This window comes from Oryzias melastigma, linkage group LG10 (assembly GCF_002922805.2).
Source record: "Oryzias melastigma strain HK-1 linkage group LG10, ASM292280v2, whole genome shotgun sequence".
Lineage (NCBI taxonomy): Eukaryota > Metazoa > Chordata > Actinopteri > Beloniformes > Adrianichthyidae > Oryzias > Oryzias melastigma.
Genome location: NC_050521.1, coordinates 27,670,890 through 27,691,804, shown reverse-complemented (window position 1 = coordinate 27,691,804; position 20,915 = coordinate 27,670,890). Strand labels below are relative to the sequence as shown.

The following is a 20,915-nucleotide window of genomic DNA, read 5'->3' as shown; positions in this document are numbered from 1 at the left end:
CGCCGTGACCTGTCCGCGTGTCTCTTTAAGCGCGGGGTTCCAGCGGCTGTAAGGTCGGCCTTAACTCTGCTGGAAGTTCACTGCTTTTCCCTGGGGGGTCTCTGCGGGGGGCAGAGCTCAAGTTCAGCCATAGCGCTGACACCCGCCGCCGCCAATCAGCTGCGAGCCTGGGTGCCGCGCGGGCCAATGGGAGCCTCGTGTGGGCGTGTCCGTGCGCTGCAAGGTGCGTATTTTGGAGTTTGGTAAATGACTGCAGCAGGAACACGGAGCCCCGCGCGCTGCCTCTGCCCCTGCTCTCGCGGGTGAGTGTGTGCGCGCGCTCGCCTCGTGCCATGGAAGAGGGTCCACGCCGCCCCTGATCTCTCCGCGGGGACTTGGCTCAGTTTTGCGGGCGCGTGGCGGCGGCGGATGCGGAGCGCAGGAGCGGTCGCCGGCGCGTCTCCAAGTTGACCGCCACCAGACAATGGGAGCAGCTGAGCCGCGCTGCCGCAGCTCCGACTACAACAACTGCTCACCCCTGGGAGGCGAGTGCGACAGGAAGGAGGAGGCGCAGGGGAAGAGGAGGCAGCAGCAGCAGCAGCAGCGCCGGGACGCACGGAGCCAGAGCGCCGCGCGGCTGCCCCGGGGACGCATGTGAGAGAGAACCCGCAGATGTGAGGAGGGAGAGTCCCGCGCGCGCGCGAGGATCTGGGGATCGAAGCTGCTGAAGCCCGCGCGGACATGTCCCACGTCCTGCTGTGGAATGTACACTCTGGACTTTAGAGGGATCGGGTTGTAGTGTCGGTGAACGGCAGCCCCCTCCTCCCCCCATCCAAACCGGACTCCCAGCACCCCCCTCCCTCCCGCCGCCTCTGTCCATGGTCCTGAACGCAGTCTGTGCGTGGATGTAGCGGATGCGGGGCCCCCCTGCGTGACAGCGGACCCGTGCGTGATGTCTGGGAAGAGTGAAGGCACGAGCAAGCGGCCGCGCGGCACCGGCGAACGCGGGATCTGAACCGCGCAGACACGCGGGACGTTTCGGAAAGCCTTTGTCCTCCTTTTCCCGAGGATTTTGTTTTTACTTTTTTTTTAAGGAGGGGATTTATCAGCAACACTTTCACTCCCGCCTCCAGAGAAACCATGAGAGCAGCAACAATGAACGTGCTGGGGATCTATTTGTGGCAAACTGTAGTATTTTTCAGGTAAGCAGATTCTCCGGATCCAGGATCCTCCACATTTACGCCAAGATTCTGGTCTTTACTTTAGCTGAAGTAAAGACCAAACTTCTGACTTTTCTAGTTCCTCATTTAATGGAAATCTTTGGGGAAAATGCGACACCTAGTGGCGGTTCGGTTTCTGTGACGTCAGCAGAAAAACAGTGAAAATACATTCAGGTTTCACAAACTTTCTTCTCGCTCACACTAAAGGAACTCACTTGTGCGACACAGTTGTACTCACTTTTTTATGGCGTCTTTTATCCAAATATCTAACATTTTATGGCGATACAATAAAGTTATTTGTGAATTCTTCGTAGACCCTTTAACATCGGAGATGATTAACAAACCTTTTTGAATGTCCATGACAGTTTATGCAATTAACACAATTCCCACGGATTGTGATTGACGTCGATTACGTAAAAACTTCTTTACTATGAAGTGTTAAATATCAGCACAAAGCTGCTTGTTTCCAACCATAGAATCCGCATAAATTATGCCAATTGCGTAAACGGTTAGAGTTAGTTTAAAGAACTATCTAATGTTCTTTGATTTAGAGCTAGCTAAAGCTCCAGTGCTAAAGCGTTTAAGCACATTCTAAAACATCGTTAGCTAACTTTTGTGCAGCGCATGGTAGCTACATTCACAGCTAGCTACCTAACTAAGTCAAAGTAAATCACAAAACACATCAAGCATCAGGATTTTTTATAAAATGAGCTCTTTCTAATCCAAAACAGATTAACTTTAGGAAGAATATAACTGTAGGAAGTTGTTTGTGTTTAAATATTAGCAGCATCACATGCTAGCGCCAATGTAGCATACTAGTGTTATTACAACGTTTTTCAAAATATAAAACATATTTGAGCAGATTAACTCTAGAAAGAGTCACTCCTGTCTGTACAATCATTAAGACTTAAAGAATATTTAGAAAATAATGGTCTCAAATGTATTTTCTGTAACATTAGTTCTTCGGAGTCGTGTTAACAAGGACACTGACCAGTTGTCTGAATACAGTTATAGTTCTTGGAACATAAACTCTAGAGCTGGCTTGATTAATAGATCTGGAACGATCTAAGCTTAATAAATCAATAATCGATCCATGAAAGTAGAGATCTATGTAACGCATAAAGTCTGCTAGCTTCATGCTAACGTATAATGGAATTTCCAAAGCACGGATAATGCTAACGCTTGGTTGAGCTGAACATATATTACTGACTAAATGAACATCTTTGTATGAATTTTCCAAACTCTTTTGAGGAAATATGTTTTAAAGTAATAATTTGTGGTCACAAACCGAGTTCTTTGCTTAAACTTTCTTCTTCTTCTGGAATAATGTGCAATGCTATAGTGTGATCGCCGCCTAGTGGCCAAACTGAAACGGCCTCCAGGAGAAGCAGAACAATTTGTGGAGGTTTGAGAATCCAATATCACTGTATCCTATTAACAATCTCATTATTCACTGATACATTTTACAGTATGTGAACCGGATCAGATTAATATGAATACATTTAAAACATATTAGATTATTAACGTATTTCTAAACAAATGTGTATAAATGCGTAATCTCAAAATTGAAAGAATCAGGGAAAAAATTGAAATCGATCCCGACTCTGGTGAATTAAATCGATTCTGGAAATTCTTGGCGATACCGAGCCTTAGTAAACACACATAGCAGCAGTCAAAAGCTTTTGCTGGACCAGTGATTGGATCCTACAACCATTTCTGAGGTGGTGAAGTCACATCTGAACCCTAACCTTCAGCACTTCTAAGGTTTCATTGTTCGATTTTTTTAATATTATCAATCTGTGTTACTCTAAAAAACTTAAACTACAAAAGAGTGAAACAAATCTGGAACAATTTGATCTTTAAACTTTAAGTATTAGAGATTCATTTTCTCTATGATTCAGTTCAAACTTCGATTTTTGGGTCACGGTTTGGTTTTGGTTTGATACACAATTTGTATTTGTAAAACATACAATTTAGAAAAAATATGTTTTTAATCTAAGAAGCAAGTGGCAGTATAGAAAAACCTTCCAGTTGTCTCATTCTAAGCCAGGTGTAATATAATAAAGTTAAATAATAAATTCTACCTAAACGTGTTTGACACTTTCAGTTCAAACATTCTGGTCTGCAATAGAAATTCTCTTTAGCTACGATTCGGTTCAGTGGTGTCACAGACGGTTCGGTTTTAAACTGAGAATTGTTGCATCCTGAATAGGTAGATTTCCAAAGATGACCTTCTTTAATGAAGGTCTTGCTTGACATGGTGATTAAACATTGATGATTTTCAGAGGCGGGACCTTTCAGACTCTACTGGTCTTTTCTATGATTGTGGTTCATTAGGCTGTTCTTTAACAGATTGTTGTTTTCTGATGCTCTTCATCCTGGAAGATCTCGACCAGCACAGGCTGTTCTGAATTCTGGACATGGTGTCTCATGGTGATATGACGTTTGGGTTTTTATAGAACAGTCAAACTCTTGGATTTTATCCACTGAAATCTGGTTTTGACTCGTCCATAAGATGATTCTCGTAAAGCTTTAAGGACTCTCGCTGCTGCATTGATTTATTCTTGTAAATTTGTACGGTCTTTGTTCAAATTTAAATGGTACTTTTCACACACATATACATAGTTAATATGCAGTGAAAGGTTTTCCACAGCTGTGCGACAGTATGAAAAATGATAAAGATTGTTGTTGTGCGTTAAGGTGCTTTTTTAATTGCATAAAGTGGTTTTAAAATGTATGTTCCACTGAGAGAAAAGTGAGTCGTGGCGATGCCTCTTCTTTCTGATTCCATATTTCTACACACTAGATCCAGATAAATACACAGATGAACACGTTTGGGTTTCTCCGATCATTTTCAGAGTGCTGCAAGGAAAAAAAAACCTTTATGGAAGAGAAAGATCAAGACTGTGAAGAAGCTTGGATCGATTGGCCTCTCCACCCTGCAGACTAATCAAATCAGGCCGCGATCGGCCAGCTCCTCAAGACAGGGTGTAAATCTATTTTAACAAGACCTGATGGCTTCTGCCAGAAACAGCCCAACCGCGCTCCAGTCTCATCCACGCCCTCGTCCAGACCAAAGCAGTGATGCCATCAGCGAGAAAACTGCTTTGAGGACGGTCTTCTGTTTGTTAGAGATCCTGTTCTCCAGTTGAGGATCTAGACGTGTAGGAACCGCATGTCCTGAAACAGAAACAGATTCCTGCGTAAATGAATTCATACCTGCTGATGACCATGACGGACACTAGTTTGGATTCTCCTGAAGCAGCTGGTTGAGCCCACCTGCTGGTTGACCTGAAGACTTCCAGAGGGAACCCTCAACCCTCTAACCTCACTGTTCTCAATGTCAGAGATGTTATGGTGGAACTTCTGAAGTTCTTCATCGTTGGTTTGCAGAGACAGATCTTAGAGGAGGAAACTTCCTGTTTGGGAGTTTGATTTTGTTTTATGTTGTAACTGATTGATTGGAAGAAAGATGTTGTTGCTTCCCGCTGATGCGAGACGTTGATCACACAACGTCCATCTATCAGAGAAGGAAGACAAACTGAGAAAAAAGGAGATATTTTCTAGAAGGACTGGAAATAAAAGAATGTATGAATCTGTCGACACATTCAGTCTATGAAACTGTTTTCCTTTTTTTCATCCAGAAAACTGATTAAGATTTGCTTTAATGTTACAATTTTGTATTTTTTCAAAGAAAGTTTAGACATGGGTCTGTTTATATAAATTGGTTTGCAAAACATGAAAAACATTTTAAATGGAAATTTGAAGAGGAAATTGATGTAAAACCCTTAAATACTGGATTTTTACCTCCAGTGTTAACATTCTTTTGACTACAACAACTCTTCAAGCGTATTCTGAAGCAGAGAAAAGAAGCTGTTAAATGGTTGAAGAGTTACGGTATATTATTGTTATTTAGGTGTCAACAGTGACAGTTTAGCGTTAAACGGTAAAATGAATCTTCTAGGGCTGGGTATGGATAATAATTTCCAGAATCGATTTGATTTGACTCACCAGAGCCTGGATCTATTCGATTCAATTATTTTTTTCTAGATTCTTTCAATCAACTCGATTCAGTTCATTTTGAGTTTACATGATTTACATATTTAAACACATTTGTTTAGAAATACATTAACATTGTAAACATTGTTCTGCCTCTCCTGGAGGGCGTTTCAGTTTGGCCAATAGGTGGCGATCGTGCTATAGCATTACACCTTATTCCAGAAGAAAGAAGTATGAGGAAAAAATTCTGCTTTAGACCACAAATGGTTACTTTAAAACTTATTTCCTTAAAAGAAATTGGAAAATTAATGTCTGAGTTTATCAAGATGTTCATTTAGTCAGCATTTTCCATTTCTATTTTTAAAATGGATTCCGTACTGCCTAACAGTTCAGTCATTATCACTAGTATATAATGATTACCATAGTAATAGCATGATGTGATAGAATTTATGGTTTTGGTTGTTTTTCTTGTCTTAAAAGAAGTAATTAGCTATAAATCGGTGGCACTATCAGTATCGGTCAATACTTCTATAATCCGAGTTTATCGATATCTGACAGATACTAAAAGAATCCACTAATACTTTTCTAGATGTTTTCAGATACACTTTATTTCTGACATGGATACTTGTTTCTAACAGATCTTTGGCACTTTGAAGAATATGATTTAAAGTTTCGTCTAATAGTCAGTAAATAGACGTAATGTTTTCACATATATTTTAAGGTGAAACTTTCTTAAAAAAACCAAAAAGCAAATCTAAACTTAGTGTTATTGTAGATAATTAAATATCGTTATCTGCAAATATCGGCTATCGGCCACAGTTGCAGGAGAAATATTGGTTATTGGTATCAGCCCATCCCTAGTTAAAAGATTTTTTCTCTACTTATTTCATAAACAGACATTATAGGTAAGACTCCTCTGTTCTGAAGAACGGGTCTCTAGTACTTTACTATTTTTAATGTGAAGTTTAAAGCATTAATAATGTTTATGATTTTTGTTGAACTGTTTGTCTTTGAGACAATTTGTCCACAAAGACCAGGTCTGCAGATCCATGAGTTAAAGGGTTTTTTAGGAGTTAAAGAGACTGAGAGACAGAAAATACCCACCCATCTGTTTAATGACCTTCTTGAAAGGTGCAGACGACAAACCTTCATGGGCTCAACATGACGTCCTTCAGAGGTCAGAGGTCAGGTTCATACTCTCCATTTTATTCAACTGGATGCATAAATATGATGTTTTTATGTCCATAAGCTGAAAACATTGCTATGGCAACTGTGTCTGATGGTTGGAGAACTGTGTGTTTGTCTGGGCTGAAGTGAAGCTTCTGATTGTTTTTAGGCGGCGCAGAGCGGTAGCTGCTGGCTGTAACGCTGCTCTGAACTGGAGGACGCCGTTTTCAGGCCTCATAGTCCGAGTTCAGCAGAGAAGGTTTTCCTGTTTTGCCCTGAAGGGACGGTCCTGCAAAGAAACCGGGCGGTTTGTCCTGTCGGCATCAGATCGGTTCAGTGCATCTGCAGATTTTCATTTCTCCACAAAAAAAAAAAAAAATCAATTATTCAGCTTTGCTTAGCAACCAGCGGTTATGCCCCCCCCCACAATGTTAACACGATTACACCACAAACCATGAGTGTGTTCACTTTCTATGAGTGGGAGGGGGGCAGTCTGAGAGTCTGCTGCTACTCAGGTGGGAAAAACACACCTGACTTGGTTAAAAAAAATGTGGTGACTGTAGGAAAAATGAACATTTGGGACACTCCATCGACTGACCATTAACTTGGTTGCTATGGCAACACACTGATGGGTAGAGTCATCGTTTTTCAGGTGTGGCAAAGTTGTTTTTTTTTTTTTAATTTAAGAACTAAAAAATAAAATGAACATAAAAAAGATTTTAGTTGAAATTCTATGTGATGTTAGTAATAAATCTAAATGTATGTGAAACAAAGACAAATCCAATTACAGGAATAAAACGCCGACATTGTGTAGTTTAGCTTCACTTCAAAGCTGCAGTTTGTAAATAAAATATAAAGGCGGTTTAATTAGAAAATAAGCCTCCTAATTTATTCAAATGGAAACTGAAAGGCAATTATAAGCAGAGAAATGAGCCTGTAATTTGGTCATTTGTTTAGGTTTGCATTTGTGACCTGCAGCTCATTTTTGTGCGTTATTTGTGTGCGACGCCTCTGAGGCTGAGCCTCGCTTCCTGTTTGGCGTGAGGCGGCAGGACTTGTGCAGACCGAGGACGGCGTTCCGTTAATGAACGCGAGGCGGGACGCTGCTGCCTCAGCTCGGCGGGCGCGGACTCGGCAGCTGCCGGTGAAATTGATATGTCTTCCCCTCCTGTCCTGACCCAGACCTCCTGCTCCTCATTCCACATTCAGCCTCATTACTAAACATTGATTAGCCTGCCAGCGGCGGGCCCGGTCCTGATGAATACACATTTAATGCTTATGCGTTGCTCCGTTTTCGCTTCGCCAGTCGGAGCTGATGCACCTTCTGATGGGAGAAGGACAGTTTGGTTGTTTTGTGCACAAATGAAACTCGAGACTTCAGAACTAAACAGAATCTTCTGGAAGAATCCCTGAGGAAAGAGAGAAAATCAGAAACGTGGACATTTTCTGGAATGGATGTTAATTTATTTTTCAAAGGTAAAGATGAGTTTGGAGCTCCGTTAGTAACTGATGTTTCAGTTTAGTCCAAATTCTGCTCATATTTCTAAGGTAAAAGGTATTTTTAGTTCCTTCATGTCTCCATTAGACTGCAGTTCTGTTTCATTACCTGGATTAGATCAGATTACAGCTGTAAGATTAAGTTAATGCAGAGACCAACCTGAATCCTTTTTTTAATCTGTCAGAAATGTTATGATGTGATTTTTTGGGATCGGTGATCTCCAATCAAATTAAGTCAATTCAGTTGCCATTTTTTTCATGATACAGCCGCCGCCATGTTGGAGCCAGACGTGGTCAGTGGGCAGTGATTGGTCCAAGTTGGTCAGTGTCATAATTTTTATGCAACCACTCTCACCAATCAGGAGTGAGCTTGTTAGAAGGCCACACCCCTACCACTTGAAAGAGACATGAAATCTGTCAAACATCTTGAACGTTCAAGGTAGGGATCAGCAGGCTCCACCTACTTTTACTGAAGCATCTGATTGGTCAGAACTGGAGAAAATATATCATAAAAACGAGGATTATTAAGAAGATGTTAAAGAAAAGTATCAGAGTAGAATTTTTATTCTGACCAACAGAATTACAGCTATTTAATTCTCTATTGAAGTCTATGGGATTTTGGCTTCTTGGAGCCACTTCCTGTTTGGAACACCAGTTCTCAGATAAAGTCAATATTGGAATCTAAAAGACGGAAGTCATGTAGTCCAGACTGAGACCAGGCCAGCATCACGTTACCATGGCAACCACAGTTTAGTTCATGTGGACACAGAACAGCAGCGTCATAACCCCCAGTTTACAGACACGTTGGTTCTGTGTCGTCATGTTTAGCAAGAACGCTTTGAGGAAATGGGAAGTTTTAAATTCTCTTTCTGACGCACGTTCCTTGAAAGAAAACAGACTAAAACATGAAGAAGCAATAATTCTGTATGAGTTTAGAGCAGGAGTGTCAAACTGCACAAGGTCGCAGTCGAACAGGATAAACATTTATTGAACACTCTAAAACTACATTTTTAAAACTATAAAAATGCAACGCAGACCAAACCTTGGGACATGACTGGTACCATAACCCTAGCCCGGTCTGTGTCTGGTACCGCCTTCGGAACCAGTACTGATCCGCGTCTGGTACAGAAACGACGAGTTGGAGACACTCAAAAAGTCAATTTTTGACACGCCTTAACTATGAAAACTAGGAAAACAAACAAAAAAAAGACAGTATTTAATACTTTTATCTCTGAAGCTTTGCTAATGTCTGAACTCTTTGATCAAACTGTGTTCAGGGTTTATAAAGACAATGACTTTGGCTAAAAACAGCATTTTCTAATCAAAAGAGCCCTGGGAACGCTTTGAAACAGACCAGAAGATGATCATGTGGGTATTTACGGCCTGATCTGCAGATCTGAAGCTAGCGGCCTGATCTAAGGTGAACCCGGCGTCCTGTGCGGCTCCAGAACCACGTCTGCAGCACAGCCGCTGCTGCTGCTGCTCAGCCAGCAGAAGAATCTGCTCTCATTTCAGTCCATATGCGAGGCAGAACCTGAGGAACTGAGTCCAAGTGCAGCCACTGAATGTGACACTGCGGTCGGGCCCGAGGCGCTCGGTCTGCTTCTGTTGACCGCTCAGGCAGGGATGATGAATCGGGGGGGTCGGCGCCGCAGTTACAGAATGCCAATGCGCAGACCGTGACCAGCAGGGACTGCCAATCAGTCAGTCAGGATGATTGTCAGGCCTTTGAAGAGCCATTGGCATCTCCGCCTTATTGCTTTTCTGCCAGGCGGGAGGGGCGGATGATGGAACGGCCATGTGAGGAGGAGGCGTGGCCTAGAGCTGGGGCATGTGGCATGCTTTTCTGGAGCGAAAGAGCGGCGTGTATTTAAAAAGCAAAAGCAGCTCATTTGCATGAGTGTGTCGCAGTGAAGCTGCAGAACGGACCGTCGGGCGTTTCTGGAAATCAGCTTTTTCCTCCCAGGAAACAAAGCCTCCATCCCTTCCTCTGATCGGGCTCTTTGCTCGTTCCTCATCCTCCTCGCCAAGATAACGCAGATTGATTGCCTCCCTGCTTTCTGGATGCTCGCGCAGATCGTTCCTCCGCGCTCCGCCGGGCAGCAGCCCTCAGTATGCAAACCGCTCATCTTCACCTTGAACAGAATGTGCCGGCTGACCTTTTCCTCCATGGATTTCTGTATTCAACAACAATAAAAAAATCTCTCAAGTGGAAGCAGCAAAGAAATGTAAACAGGGGGGTCCGAGCCCTCCCCTCGCCTCACTGTAGTGTAGCTGCAACGCCATCAGGTGACCGTTGGAGCAGCGCGAGTTCACGGCGGACGGACGACCTTGAAGTTGGCCTTGAAAAAGCGCTCGGCTTCGTCACGTCGCAGAGTAAATCAGATCTGACTCCAGCGACTCAGGAAGTCAATCACTTCCATTTAGAGAAGGTCCTCTGCTGCCTTTGGAAAATGATTTCACCCTCTGACGCCGCCAGGTTAACTGCCTTTGAGCAAAGAAAAGAGCTGGTGTTGGAGAAGAGACAGAATCTTCCAGAGACCTGAAGGAAGATGCTGTCCAAGTTGAAGAAAAGGTCTCTGATTGTTGCATGTCAGCGTGGTCCTCCGGTGGGACAAATAAGGTCTACCAGATGTTCAGTCGGATATCAGAAAAAAAATGCTGTTTTTGCCGAAGGAGAGTTTTCAGCGTACTGGTAAAAACATTAAAGGTTCTGGTCAGAATGAAGAATGAACAAAACTTCTCTTCAAAGATCAGAATTCACATCTGAATCTTAAAAAGAACAACGACTTTCAAGACGAGTTCACAACCTGAATGCAGTGGACATTTCTGTTGGATGGAGCGTCCACCTCACGTATTCCCCCAAACTAAACTACCGAGATCCAACAGGAACCCGGAGGTTCTAAGGACCACCTTTCTGCTGAAACCTCACTGAGCTGGAGAAACCTATCCTTTAGTCCAGTGGTCCCCAACCTTTTTCACAGACCAGTCAGAACAGGGCTAAAGTTTGCATTTTTAAGTTTCCATTTTCTGAAAATTTGTTTTCAAAATAAAACGATGCAAGAAATTTAGTTTAAAAAGTCTTTAAAAAAACGTTTTTCTCCGCAAACAGCAGCTTTATTGTTCCCTGAAGTCGAAGGGTCTTCTTTAGTTTCCTCACTGGATCTTTTTCTCCTCAAAGAAACTTTCCAAAAACATTTTGTTGTTTGGTTTTTGTTAGCTTTGGGCTACTAGCTTAGCAATCCAGGTAGCCGCTTTAAATCACATGACATGATGTGAAGCGAATCCAGCAGTTTTCCAAAATAAAGCTTCCTTTAGGATCATAAAATAAACTGAACTGAAATATTCAAAGTTAGTGCATGTATTTCTGTGTTTCTGTCTGCAGCTTGGTACCAAGTGACCCACGGACTGGTACCGGTCCACAGCCAGGGAACCACTGATTTAGTCCATCTATGAAAAGTATACTTATTGGATCATGCGTAAACGGAATGTAAAACAGATCTTAACCATCATTAAGTATAAACTTGTGGTGTTTTAGCTATATGCTAACTATGTTTCCCACGTTCAACCTCCGTTAGCGTGTTGTTATGGTACCCAAGTCTTCCTAGAACTTCCTGTGACATCACCAATGAAGAAATGTGACTCAGCAAACACTAAGCCAAGAATACTAATAGACTATTAAATTAGTTGATAGTCATGACTAATCAACTAACCGTGGCGGCCCTAGTTGGGATTTAGGAAGGATCAGACGATGGTTCTGGAGATATCCCAGCAGAGTTTGGGTCACCTGTTCTTCAGCTGAACTTCATAGAGTGAAATAGGACTTCTTTCCTTTTTGAATCATTAAAAACGGTTCTGAAGTTGCTAAATTTGTCTTCAAGGAAAATAATTTGAACCTCAGAACATTTCTACTTAGGTAGAAGAGTAGAAGTACTAACGGGTCAAATGTGTCTTCTGGTGTGTTGGCTAGAAACTAATATTTCTCCCAAAGGTATTTTAGGTAAAAGTAATTTGTTACTTTGAGTCTCTTGGCTTCACGATCCAACAGAACAAAGAGTAGTTCCTTCAGCAGGTCTGCTTCTCCTCAGCGTTCCAGCCTCAAACTGAAGGTCAAAGCTTTTGGATTCTGCAGAGACTGGCTCCTCCTTCCTGAGGGGCAGGAATGGTTTTCCCAGGATTTTCTCTGCAGAAGCTGTCAGGTCTAAATCTGAACTTCTTCATCCATGAAGAAGTGGGTTCTTCTGAGGAACGCGACTCCGACTCGGATCTTCCGGCATTTCTCACCAACCCGTATTATTTATGAAGCGGTTGCAGTGGCTGTGCAGGTGCAGCATTCATCACTTACAGAGCCCATCATAACTAATCATAACATATGGCGCGCATATTTCTCTGCTGTGATCAATGTCCCGAGTCCTCAAATGAAAAACAATCGACTTCTCTGCTCAAGTCGCTACAACTTCAGCGATTATGAACTTCTGGGCAGCTTCATCTGCAGAACCTGAGCGGGATAATACAGTATTGATCACAGGTGGTGACAGATTCGCTCCATAAATAACTAATTATTTTATCCAGGAGTCCTCCGAGCTTCGAGTTCAGCTGAGGATGAATTTATTATAATACTTTTATTTCATTGCTTCTTTGACCTGTTTGTTTTATTATGGAATCTAAGTCTCCAGGAAATTGGATGTTATTTTGTTAACAGTTTGTATTAAACAGAAATTATCTTAAAATCTGAGCTAAAAACATGGTCTGGAAATGCAAGTGTTTTTTTTGCATTGCTCTCAAATGTATTTCTGAGATTAAATTTATAGATGTTCTAAAATGTCTATAAAGTAAAAAGGTTATACTGATGGTTTATTTTTTTCTCCTTCAATCTCCTCTTTTATGACCACAGTTTGACGCTGAAGTTAAAAGTAAATTTCTGTGATTTTCAAAAGGTGTTTGATACGATTTGAGTTATTGATAAACAGGTTGGTATTGAAGGAGGAGCCTCTGATGTTAACATGAACAGTAGAAACGTTCACTGAAATCAATCAGAAATCACTGAGAATAAAGTGTGGAGTTCTGCAAGGTTCCGTTTTGGGACCATCGCTATTTTTGTTTATTAGCGATATAAATGTAATTTTTGTTTGTCAAAAACATTTCTGTTTGTCGATGATAGAAATTAATTTTGTCTTGATTAAAAACTGGACTTAATAGCAGGAATGGAAATAAACCGACAAATTAATGCTGGTAAAAAGAGGAAATCGGATAAATATGATTGAAATTGAGATTTAAAAAATCCATCGTTATAATAGAAAAAAAAATGTAATTTAAGAATAATATTTACAAAGTTTTCATGATAGAAATCCTTGATTTTAATCATCACTTTGTTCATTTTCTTTATTCTGTTTTACAATTAATAATCTGAATATTTATGCTTCTTTATGTACTATTTATGTATTATTTATCAACTTATAATGAACAAACAATCTGAGTTTATCAAAGTCAAAATATTGGTTTTAAATGGTTGGATGTACCATTTTGTGCTTAAAAAACAGCTGTTGGATTAAAAGCTAAACTTCACCTTAAGAAGGTTTTTTATTAAACATTTTCAATAAAAAAATAAGACCAGAACAAAAAAGAAGAATTTTAATGAAAATTCTTGATCTTTGATACGAAGATGTAAAACAGTAAATTATATCACTTAAATTAATATTTATAGTTTGTCATGAAAATGAATTAATATCAGTATGTGTCATAGTTTGCATTAATCCTAGTGGTGTTTGCTTTCCCCATGCATGTTTGGGGTTTCTCCAGTAACTCTTGATTGAACTCCACCTTCACCCCTCAGTAGCTGGGATAGGCTCCAGCAGCTTCATGACCTCGTGTGGAACCACTGTGAGTTTGGAAAAAAATGTTGATTTTGTGTGTTGAATGTTGTCTTTCTGCTTCAAGGGGAGTGGAGTTGCTCAAATGCAGTAATTACAGAACATTATTCAGTCAAAAAGCATTTGCTAATAAATTATGAATCTTTGATGAAACAGCTTTTGGTTGATTTCAATAATGCATGACAGCTGCAGGAGCTGCATCTCTTTGGGACTCCAACCATTAATTCCTTCCCAGCATTTGAATTTCTGCCTCTTTGGTAGAAAAACAATAATTTAATTTAGAAAATCCCAAACTTTGAACTCTCAGATGTTCTCGCTCCACTCACCTGACCCAGGTGAACAGAAGCTGGAGTGGAGAAACCCAGAGCTGCCTCCAAATAATGGGCCAGAACTTGAGCTGTAGATAAAATATGACTTGAAAAATGACAAACTAAGTTAATTTTTTATTGTTTGTTAAATCCACATAAAAAAATGCTGCAAAAAATGCATCAAAAGTGATGAAAACTTTGGATCTGCCTGAGATGATTCAGGAACTGAAGTGAACAGAAACTTCCAGGCTGCTTTGAGGAGAACCGGTCCAACTGGTTCTGGTTTCCTTCTGTCCATTCTTTGTTTTTAACGTTTTTAAAAACCAAAAACTTTGAGAACTTTATTTAAAGTCTACATTTTGCATGTTATTGGATTAAACTTCACATTATGATTAGAATCTTCTTAATGTGAACAAATATAAATAGGGAGGGATGATATATTGATGCAGTATCGTTATCGGACGACATTTGCATAATTTAAAATGATCTTATTGCACGATATTTGCATTATTTCAGATTATCGCATCGGATGATATTTGCATAATTTCAGATTTTTATAGCGGCCGATATTTGCATAATTTAAGATGATCGGATCTGCAGATATTTGCAACATTTATGATTATCGTATCGGCCAACATTTGCTTAATTTGGGATTATTGGTATTGGCCTATGCTTGCATTATTTAAGGTTATAGTATCGGCCGATATTTGCAACATTTATGATTATCGTATTAAGCTATATTTGTAAAATGTAAGATTATCGTATCAGTCTTATATTTGCATAATTTAAGATTATCTGTATCGGTTCGATATAAAAAATTCCACCGATAAATGCCACTGAAGTTTCTTTTTCGATTTTCCCAAAATAAATCGCCCAGAACAACAAATTTGAATTAATCGATCAAATCGCTTTATCACCCAGCTCTACTATCGGCAAATATCGGCTTCAGGTAAAATATCGGTTATCGGTATCGGATGAAAGGATATCGGCCCTTCCCTAACCGTAAAGTCGGGATGAAAGAAGTAGATTTTTACATCCTGTCTCTTCTGTTCCTGATGGTCTTTGAACGTTTCTTCTTGGGTTTTCAGTCAGTTTCTTGAACAAATCTGAACTCATCAACTGGATCATTTTCTGGTTAAAACGTTTGGATTCTGTTCGTTTTAACTTCTCCAACAGTTGATGGAGAACCGGCTGTAGATGGTTTGGTTTCGTCTACATTCTGACAAAGGGATTTCTTAGGTTTTTCCGATCCAAGTTTGTTGGGATGCTGCGTCCTTTAGCCGGTTCGGCGCCGTTTTTGGGGTCTTTGTGTGGCGCGTTTGGCGCCGCGGACCGTTGGCGTCGGAGGCGTTGGTGCTGAGCCAGTGTTTGCTGAGCCACATTTCTTATCTGCGATCTTCAGGAAGGCTTTTGCTTTCCTGAGTGTTACTAAACACCAGGATGAGATCAATTAGAGATTTGGGTCTTCAGAGGCTTTATGAGCATAATGAGGAACACTTAGGGCTAATGATCGGAGCCCAGCCTTCGCCTTCCGCTGCCTCCCCCACATCAGGCCCAGGACGACTCAGCTGTTTTCCTCGCCCGTGCTGCCTCAGCATTGGCCACGGGTCTCCACAGTCGCCACAGCCAGCATTGATCTGAAATAATTAAAGCAAATCCAAACTTTGATCATGGAAACCCAGAGAGCGGCGTGCTCGGGGGGGCGGATTATCAACAGAAACAGGCGGAACGGCTTTGGAGCAGCTGCTGGTGAACGCGTGCCAGTTTTGTTGCTTCGTCATTGGCCCCATTTCAGCTGCTGAAGTGTTTGCGTCTCATGCAGAGGAGCACTCGTCGTGTTATTGGTGTCCCGGAAAGCAAGACTCATGCAAAATACTGGAGAAATGATTTTTTCTTTTGTTTACTCAAACGTTTGGTGTCTGACTCCCTTTGACCTTGTAGAGACGCTGCAGACGCCTCAGATCCGTGTGAATACAAGACGTGATAATGGGAGCAAAGCTGAAGTGATGCTGCAACCCTCCTCCAAGTTTGGTTAATAGGCTTTTGTTAAAGGTTTCTGTTTCCCATCATACACTTTACATTTGTAGGATATTCAAATAAAATTCACTTTCTCTGTCTTCAAGTGACATTTTTAGTTTGTTGCTTTTGTAAGAGTAATTTTATCTCTAAAAATATGTTTTGCCTTTTCAACGGATTCTGAGCATCAGGCGTGATTTATGTAAATCCGATCACACAGCAGGTCTGATGTCATGAACGCCACTGTTGAAGAGCCACGGACAAATTGAGGTTATGTACGAGTCATGTGCTCCAGTACTGGAGGGGGGGGGGGTTGAGCTGTACTCGAGGTTGATCCTAGGCCAACTGAAAAAGTGTAACAATCACAGCCTAAACTTGAAGATTTATGGTTTTCCAGAAAGCCACACATAGCCACATTTTAAATAATGTGTAATCTTACAGAAAAAAACCCCAAAATATTTAAAAAACTAGATATATAGCATTACCTGTGATAGATTAATAGCTGAAGATGCTTAAAATGATAGCTAAAACAGTGAAGCTAATAGCTAGCTAAAATACTAGTGAGGTGCCAGATTAGCCAAAACAGCTAGCATGTAGCTAAAATATTAGCTAAACTTCAAAATAGCCTAAAAAAACTTTAAAAAAAGCCTAGATTAGCTGAAACCGCTGGCTGACATATTTGCTAGATGTCAAATTAGTCCTAAAAAAAATGGAAAAATGTCTGATTTAGCCAAAACAGTTTGGGGGGGCGGGGCCAAATTTGGAGGAGGGCCGGATCCGGCCTGCGGGCCGTAGTTTGGGGACACTTGATTTAAAGGGGTGTCATGAAAATAGAACGTACTATTGTCATGCGTGTGGTGAATGGATCGTGAAGTATTAGTAAGGCTACATGAAGTTACTCACACGAAGGGCGTACGGGTGATGCTGTCGTACGTATCCTTCCAGCTCACTGTAGTCATAGTTACTGGCTCCTTACTGACCGCATGGATATCCACTAGTAGTGGGAATCTTAAGTCACCTTGTGATTCGATTACGATTCAGGAGTCAACGATTCGATTATGAAATAATTATCAATGCATCCCAGATCTGCATTTTTCTTTTTCCAGAAATGTTTCTCTTTAGACACCAGACCGGCGGTGTTCAAAGTTAGTCCTCGAGGGCCGGTGTCCTTCATGTTTTCCAACCAACCTGCCATTTAAGCTCCTTTTTGTCCAAACACACCTGATCCAGGTAATCAGCAAAAGAAAAGTCAGGGTTCATGGAAAACCAGCAGGAGGCCGGCCCTCGATGACAGACTCCTGCACTAGACCAACATGGCTTACTCTTCTCCTCCAAAGTGCATTTTTAGGTAAAGACTAGATCATAGTATATATAGTATACTTGTTTACTTTCTATAAAAATTCTGACATGATCAATATTTTGTTTGATAATCAAAAATCTTTAATCAAAAGGGAAAATATTCCCTGATGTCAACAACCTTAAGATACTGTTACGTTTCATCATCAGACCAGCTTCAATGAAACACTCTTTTACTTACGTAAAACTAAGTTAATCGTCTAGCTCGCTGCTTGTTGGGATTTCTCACATAACTTGCACACCACGTGACCTCGACACTGAATGCCAAAATGCTTCCAAACGGTCACTTTAAGTGAAGTTGTGGTCGGTCGGATGACGAGATGTGGAAGGTCGGCCATGTTTGTGTGCTCTTCAAAAATGTCAGAGTGAAGAACGCTTCACGTTTAGTTCCACTTGTTACTATTATTTTAAACCATAAACATTTTTAGATTATTTAAAATGTATAAATTGTTTCAGAATTGCTTATGGATCAGAATCGATGCATCCAAAAATGATTTTTTTCCTCCACCACTGGTGTGTGGTAAGTGAATCGTGAAGGATAATGGAAGTCTTACAGACCAGGTGGGTACCCACCTGTAGGACAGGAAGGACTGAGGCTTTACTTTAATACGAGTAGAGTGAAACTGATCCGAATCAAACGGGTCAGGATATGGAGAAACTTCTACTCCTTGATCTGGTTTGGTTTATACATATCATACTTAAGAGAAAAGACTGATGCGATCCAAACCGCCAGAAGAAGTCCCACAGTCCTGATTCTGGTTATTTCCAACCTTCGGTGCATTCACACTGGACCAAACCACACCAGAGTTCATCTGCTCGTGAACAGACCAGAGTTCTCAGCTTTAGGACCAAACGTTTCAGAGTGGACGTCCCTCCACTGATGAAGTTCATCTTCACTGCAGCTTCACTGAGCTTGTTTTGACACAGGTGCTCTCTACATGCACATTTATCTCCGCAGTAACCCTCTGATGAGCATTAAACGAGTAATGTGGAGTTTCCTGTGAAGGCATATGGTGATCAAACCCTCCACCTCCCAGTTGGACCACCTGGACCTCTTGGAGCCTCAGATTTGATTGGAAACAGGTTTAAACATGAGCCACAGCTGGAGAGACGATCCTTTCAGTTGAGAAATCAAAGCCGAAGAGCATTTCAGCAAAAGCCCTCCTCTGTGGAGTTATCCACGCCTCACACTCTGCACCTGGTGTGCGCTCAGCAGCCTCCGACATCGACTCCACAGCTAAAGCTCTCCTTCACTGCTGTCAGGGACGGATCCTTTCACGATGCAGAAAACGCGTTTGTGTCGTAAAGGTACCAATTAGATGTACTTAGAGTTTATGCAAACGGGAGGCACCTGGCAGATGTTTGGGGCCTCTGAATATGGATGCTGAGTGTTTTAATGGTTACGTCGTTCTCAGCTTCATGTTTGAACCTTTTCTGGTCCTTATCATCAACTACAACTGGGGTTTTCTGTGATCATTTTTTAACTTTTTGTTATCTAAAAATAAAGGTCAAGAAGTTTTGAAAATATCATGTACATCTCATGTCTGAAGCTTTGGAGGATGAAAAGTGAACCTACTTTAGAGTCTTTGAATAGAATCTGATAAACACTAATAAAACTGAGTTCAGTTCAAAGGAGTTGAGTTTACTTTATTTTAAAAACTTTTGTTTCAGTTTTAAGTTTCCAAACGATGAGGAGGAGATATGATAAAGGCCTGAAGCTCCTCCTCCCTGAGATTCAGCCTGAAGGTTCGTCTCGTTCTTCGCTTTAGGACGGCCTGCTCGGCGTTAAGGATGCGCAGCGGCATCATCTCCGTCTGTGACTAATCAGATTGAGCCGCCGTCAACCCGCCTGTGTTTGTTCCACGCTAATTTCAGAGCCACTCCACGCCGTCGCCGCAGTGCAGAGCGCTGAACAACAGGAAGCAGCTTTTTGTCGGAGCGTGATCCTATCACACGTGTCATTGTTGTTAAGAGGATTAGGCTGGATTTGTCACATTGCAGCAGAAATTATCGTGGCAGAGATAATCTGTGATCCACCTAATTTAGTCATTGCTGCAGCAGAAGAGGATGGACTGGCGGTGATGGGATTCGACGGTCTGACCGGAGCCTCAGGTTCTCCTCTGGTTCTCTAAGGAGGTTCTTCAAACAGGCAATTATCTCAGCAGGAGAATCGCTGATGGAAATCTGCTTGATTTGATCTCAGCTGGGGCTCTAATATCAGCTAATTGTTTAACGACAACAATTATGCACCACTGGAAAATAATAAATGTTATTTACTAATAAAAGCATATTATTCAGTGTATTCTCATTATGATCGGCGCTTTATATTTCAAGGCACCGGGTCCCACTTTCTTTGGTATGACTCGGCCAGGATTTGAACCTGCAACCTTCCAATCTCAGGGTGGACACTCTACCACAAGGCCACTGAGCCTGCAAGTTTTGCAACCCAGTAGATTTTTGACAAAGCCAATACACCATCGAGTCATGCTAACGCTAACACGCTAACAACCCATCGTTACTGAATCAAAAGTGGGCGGGGCTTCTATCCCGGAGCTGCAGAGCATGATGGGAACTTCTGAAATGACGTGGGACTTTCACCAGTTGACCAATCACAAAATTCAACTGTAATACCTCGTTTCCACCTGTAGGGGGCAGCACACAGGCGTTTTTAGACCAATGTATTTTAAATAGAGCTGTCAGGCGATTAAATTTTTTAATCGCCATCAATCGCATTTCCAGAGTTAACTCGCGATTAATCGCATATTAATATGTGACTTTTTTTTAGGAAAAAAATGTGTGGTTCGTGGAATTTAGCAGTTCTACATTAATTATGAAAACAAGAATGACAAAATTAATAGTTTTCTTCAGAAATACTTTATTTTGTAACATTGTATTGAGATAAACTTTCTTAACAATAAAAGGCTGTAACATAAAATGCCTAACAAAAGCCCAAGTCCAAGTGAAGGGCATTTTAAATTCAAAACTTCAATCAACGTTCAGTAAAATAAAATAAAAAACATCAAAAATAACATTTCCATAACACTTTCATGTTCATTTTTTGTCAGGACCAAATCTTTTCCTCCTCTGCTGAACTACAGTAATAAATGAAATAGAGATTTATCATTTCCAATTAACTTTTGTTTTTTAAAACATTAAAGACTGAGAAAAGCGGGATACACTGTGGATAGTTTGACAGTCTGTTACTGCCGCCGCGTTCTCTGGCTGCAGAGAGGAAAAAAATTGTCGGCGTCAAGCACATGTCAGATTAACGCGTTTTTAACGCGACAAATCTGACAGCCCTACTTTTAAATGATCAAAAATGTGGCAAGGACCAACAGACAGCACTTTTAAAGCCGTGTTTATACATTCCAGACTAAAATATTTGATTTACTGCAATAAAATCTAAAATGTGATGTCTGAAGAGGTTAAAAAATAATCCCATGATCTTAAAAAAATAAAATAAATGGCTCTAATAGTATCAGCTAGTCATAATTAAACATCAT

At 41.1% G+C, this 20,915-nt stretch overlaps 1 protein-coding gene across 3 annotated transcripts in view; it reads left to right on the top strand.

The window, feature by feature from the left end:
* The first annotated feature begins 226 nt into the window (after nt 1-226).
* glra1 (glycine receptor, alpha 1) overlaps nt 227-20,915 on the top strand; it is a 106,245-nt gene continuing 85,556 nt past the window's right edge. For 2 of the 3 annotated variants that reach the window (XM_024260412.2, XM_024260411.2), the window contains exon 1: nt 228-1,181. In XM_024260412.2, the coding sequence (XP_024116180.1) occupies nt 1,120-1,181 (62 nt within the window). In that variant the 5' untranslated portion in view covers nt 228-1,119. Of the gene's footprint in view, nt 1,182-20,915 lie in introns of all 3 variants that reach the window. The other variant, XM_024260410.2, reaches the window with a different exon arrangement.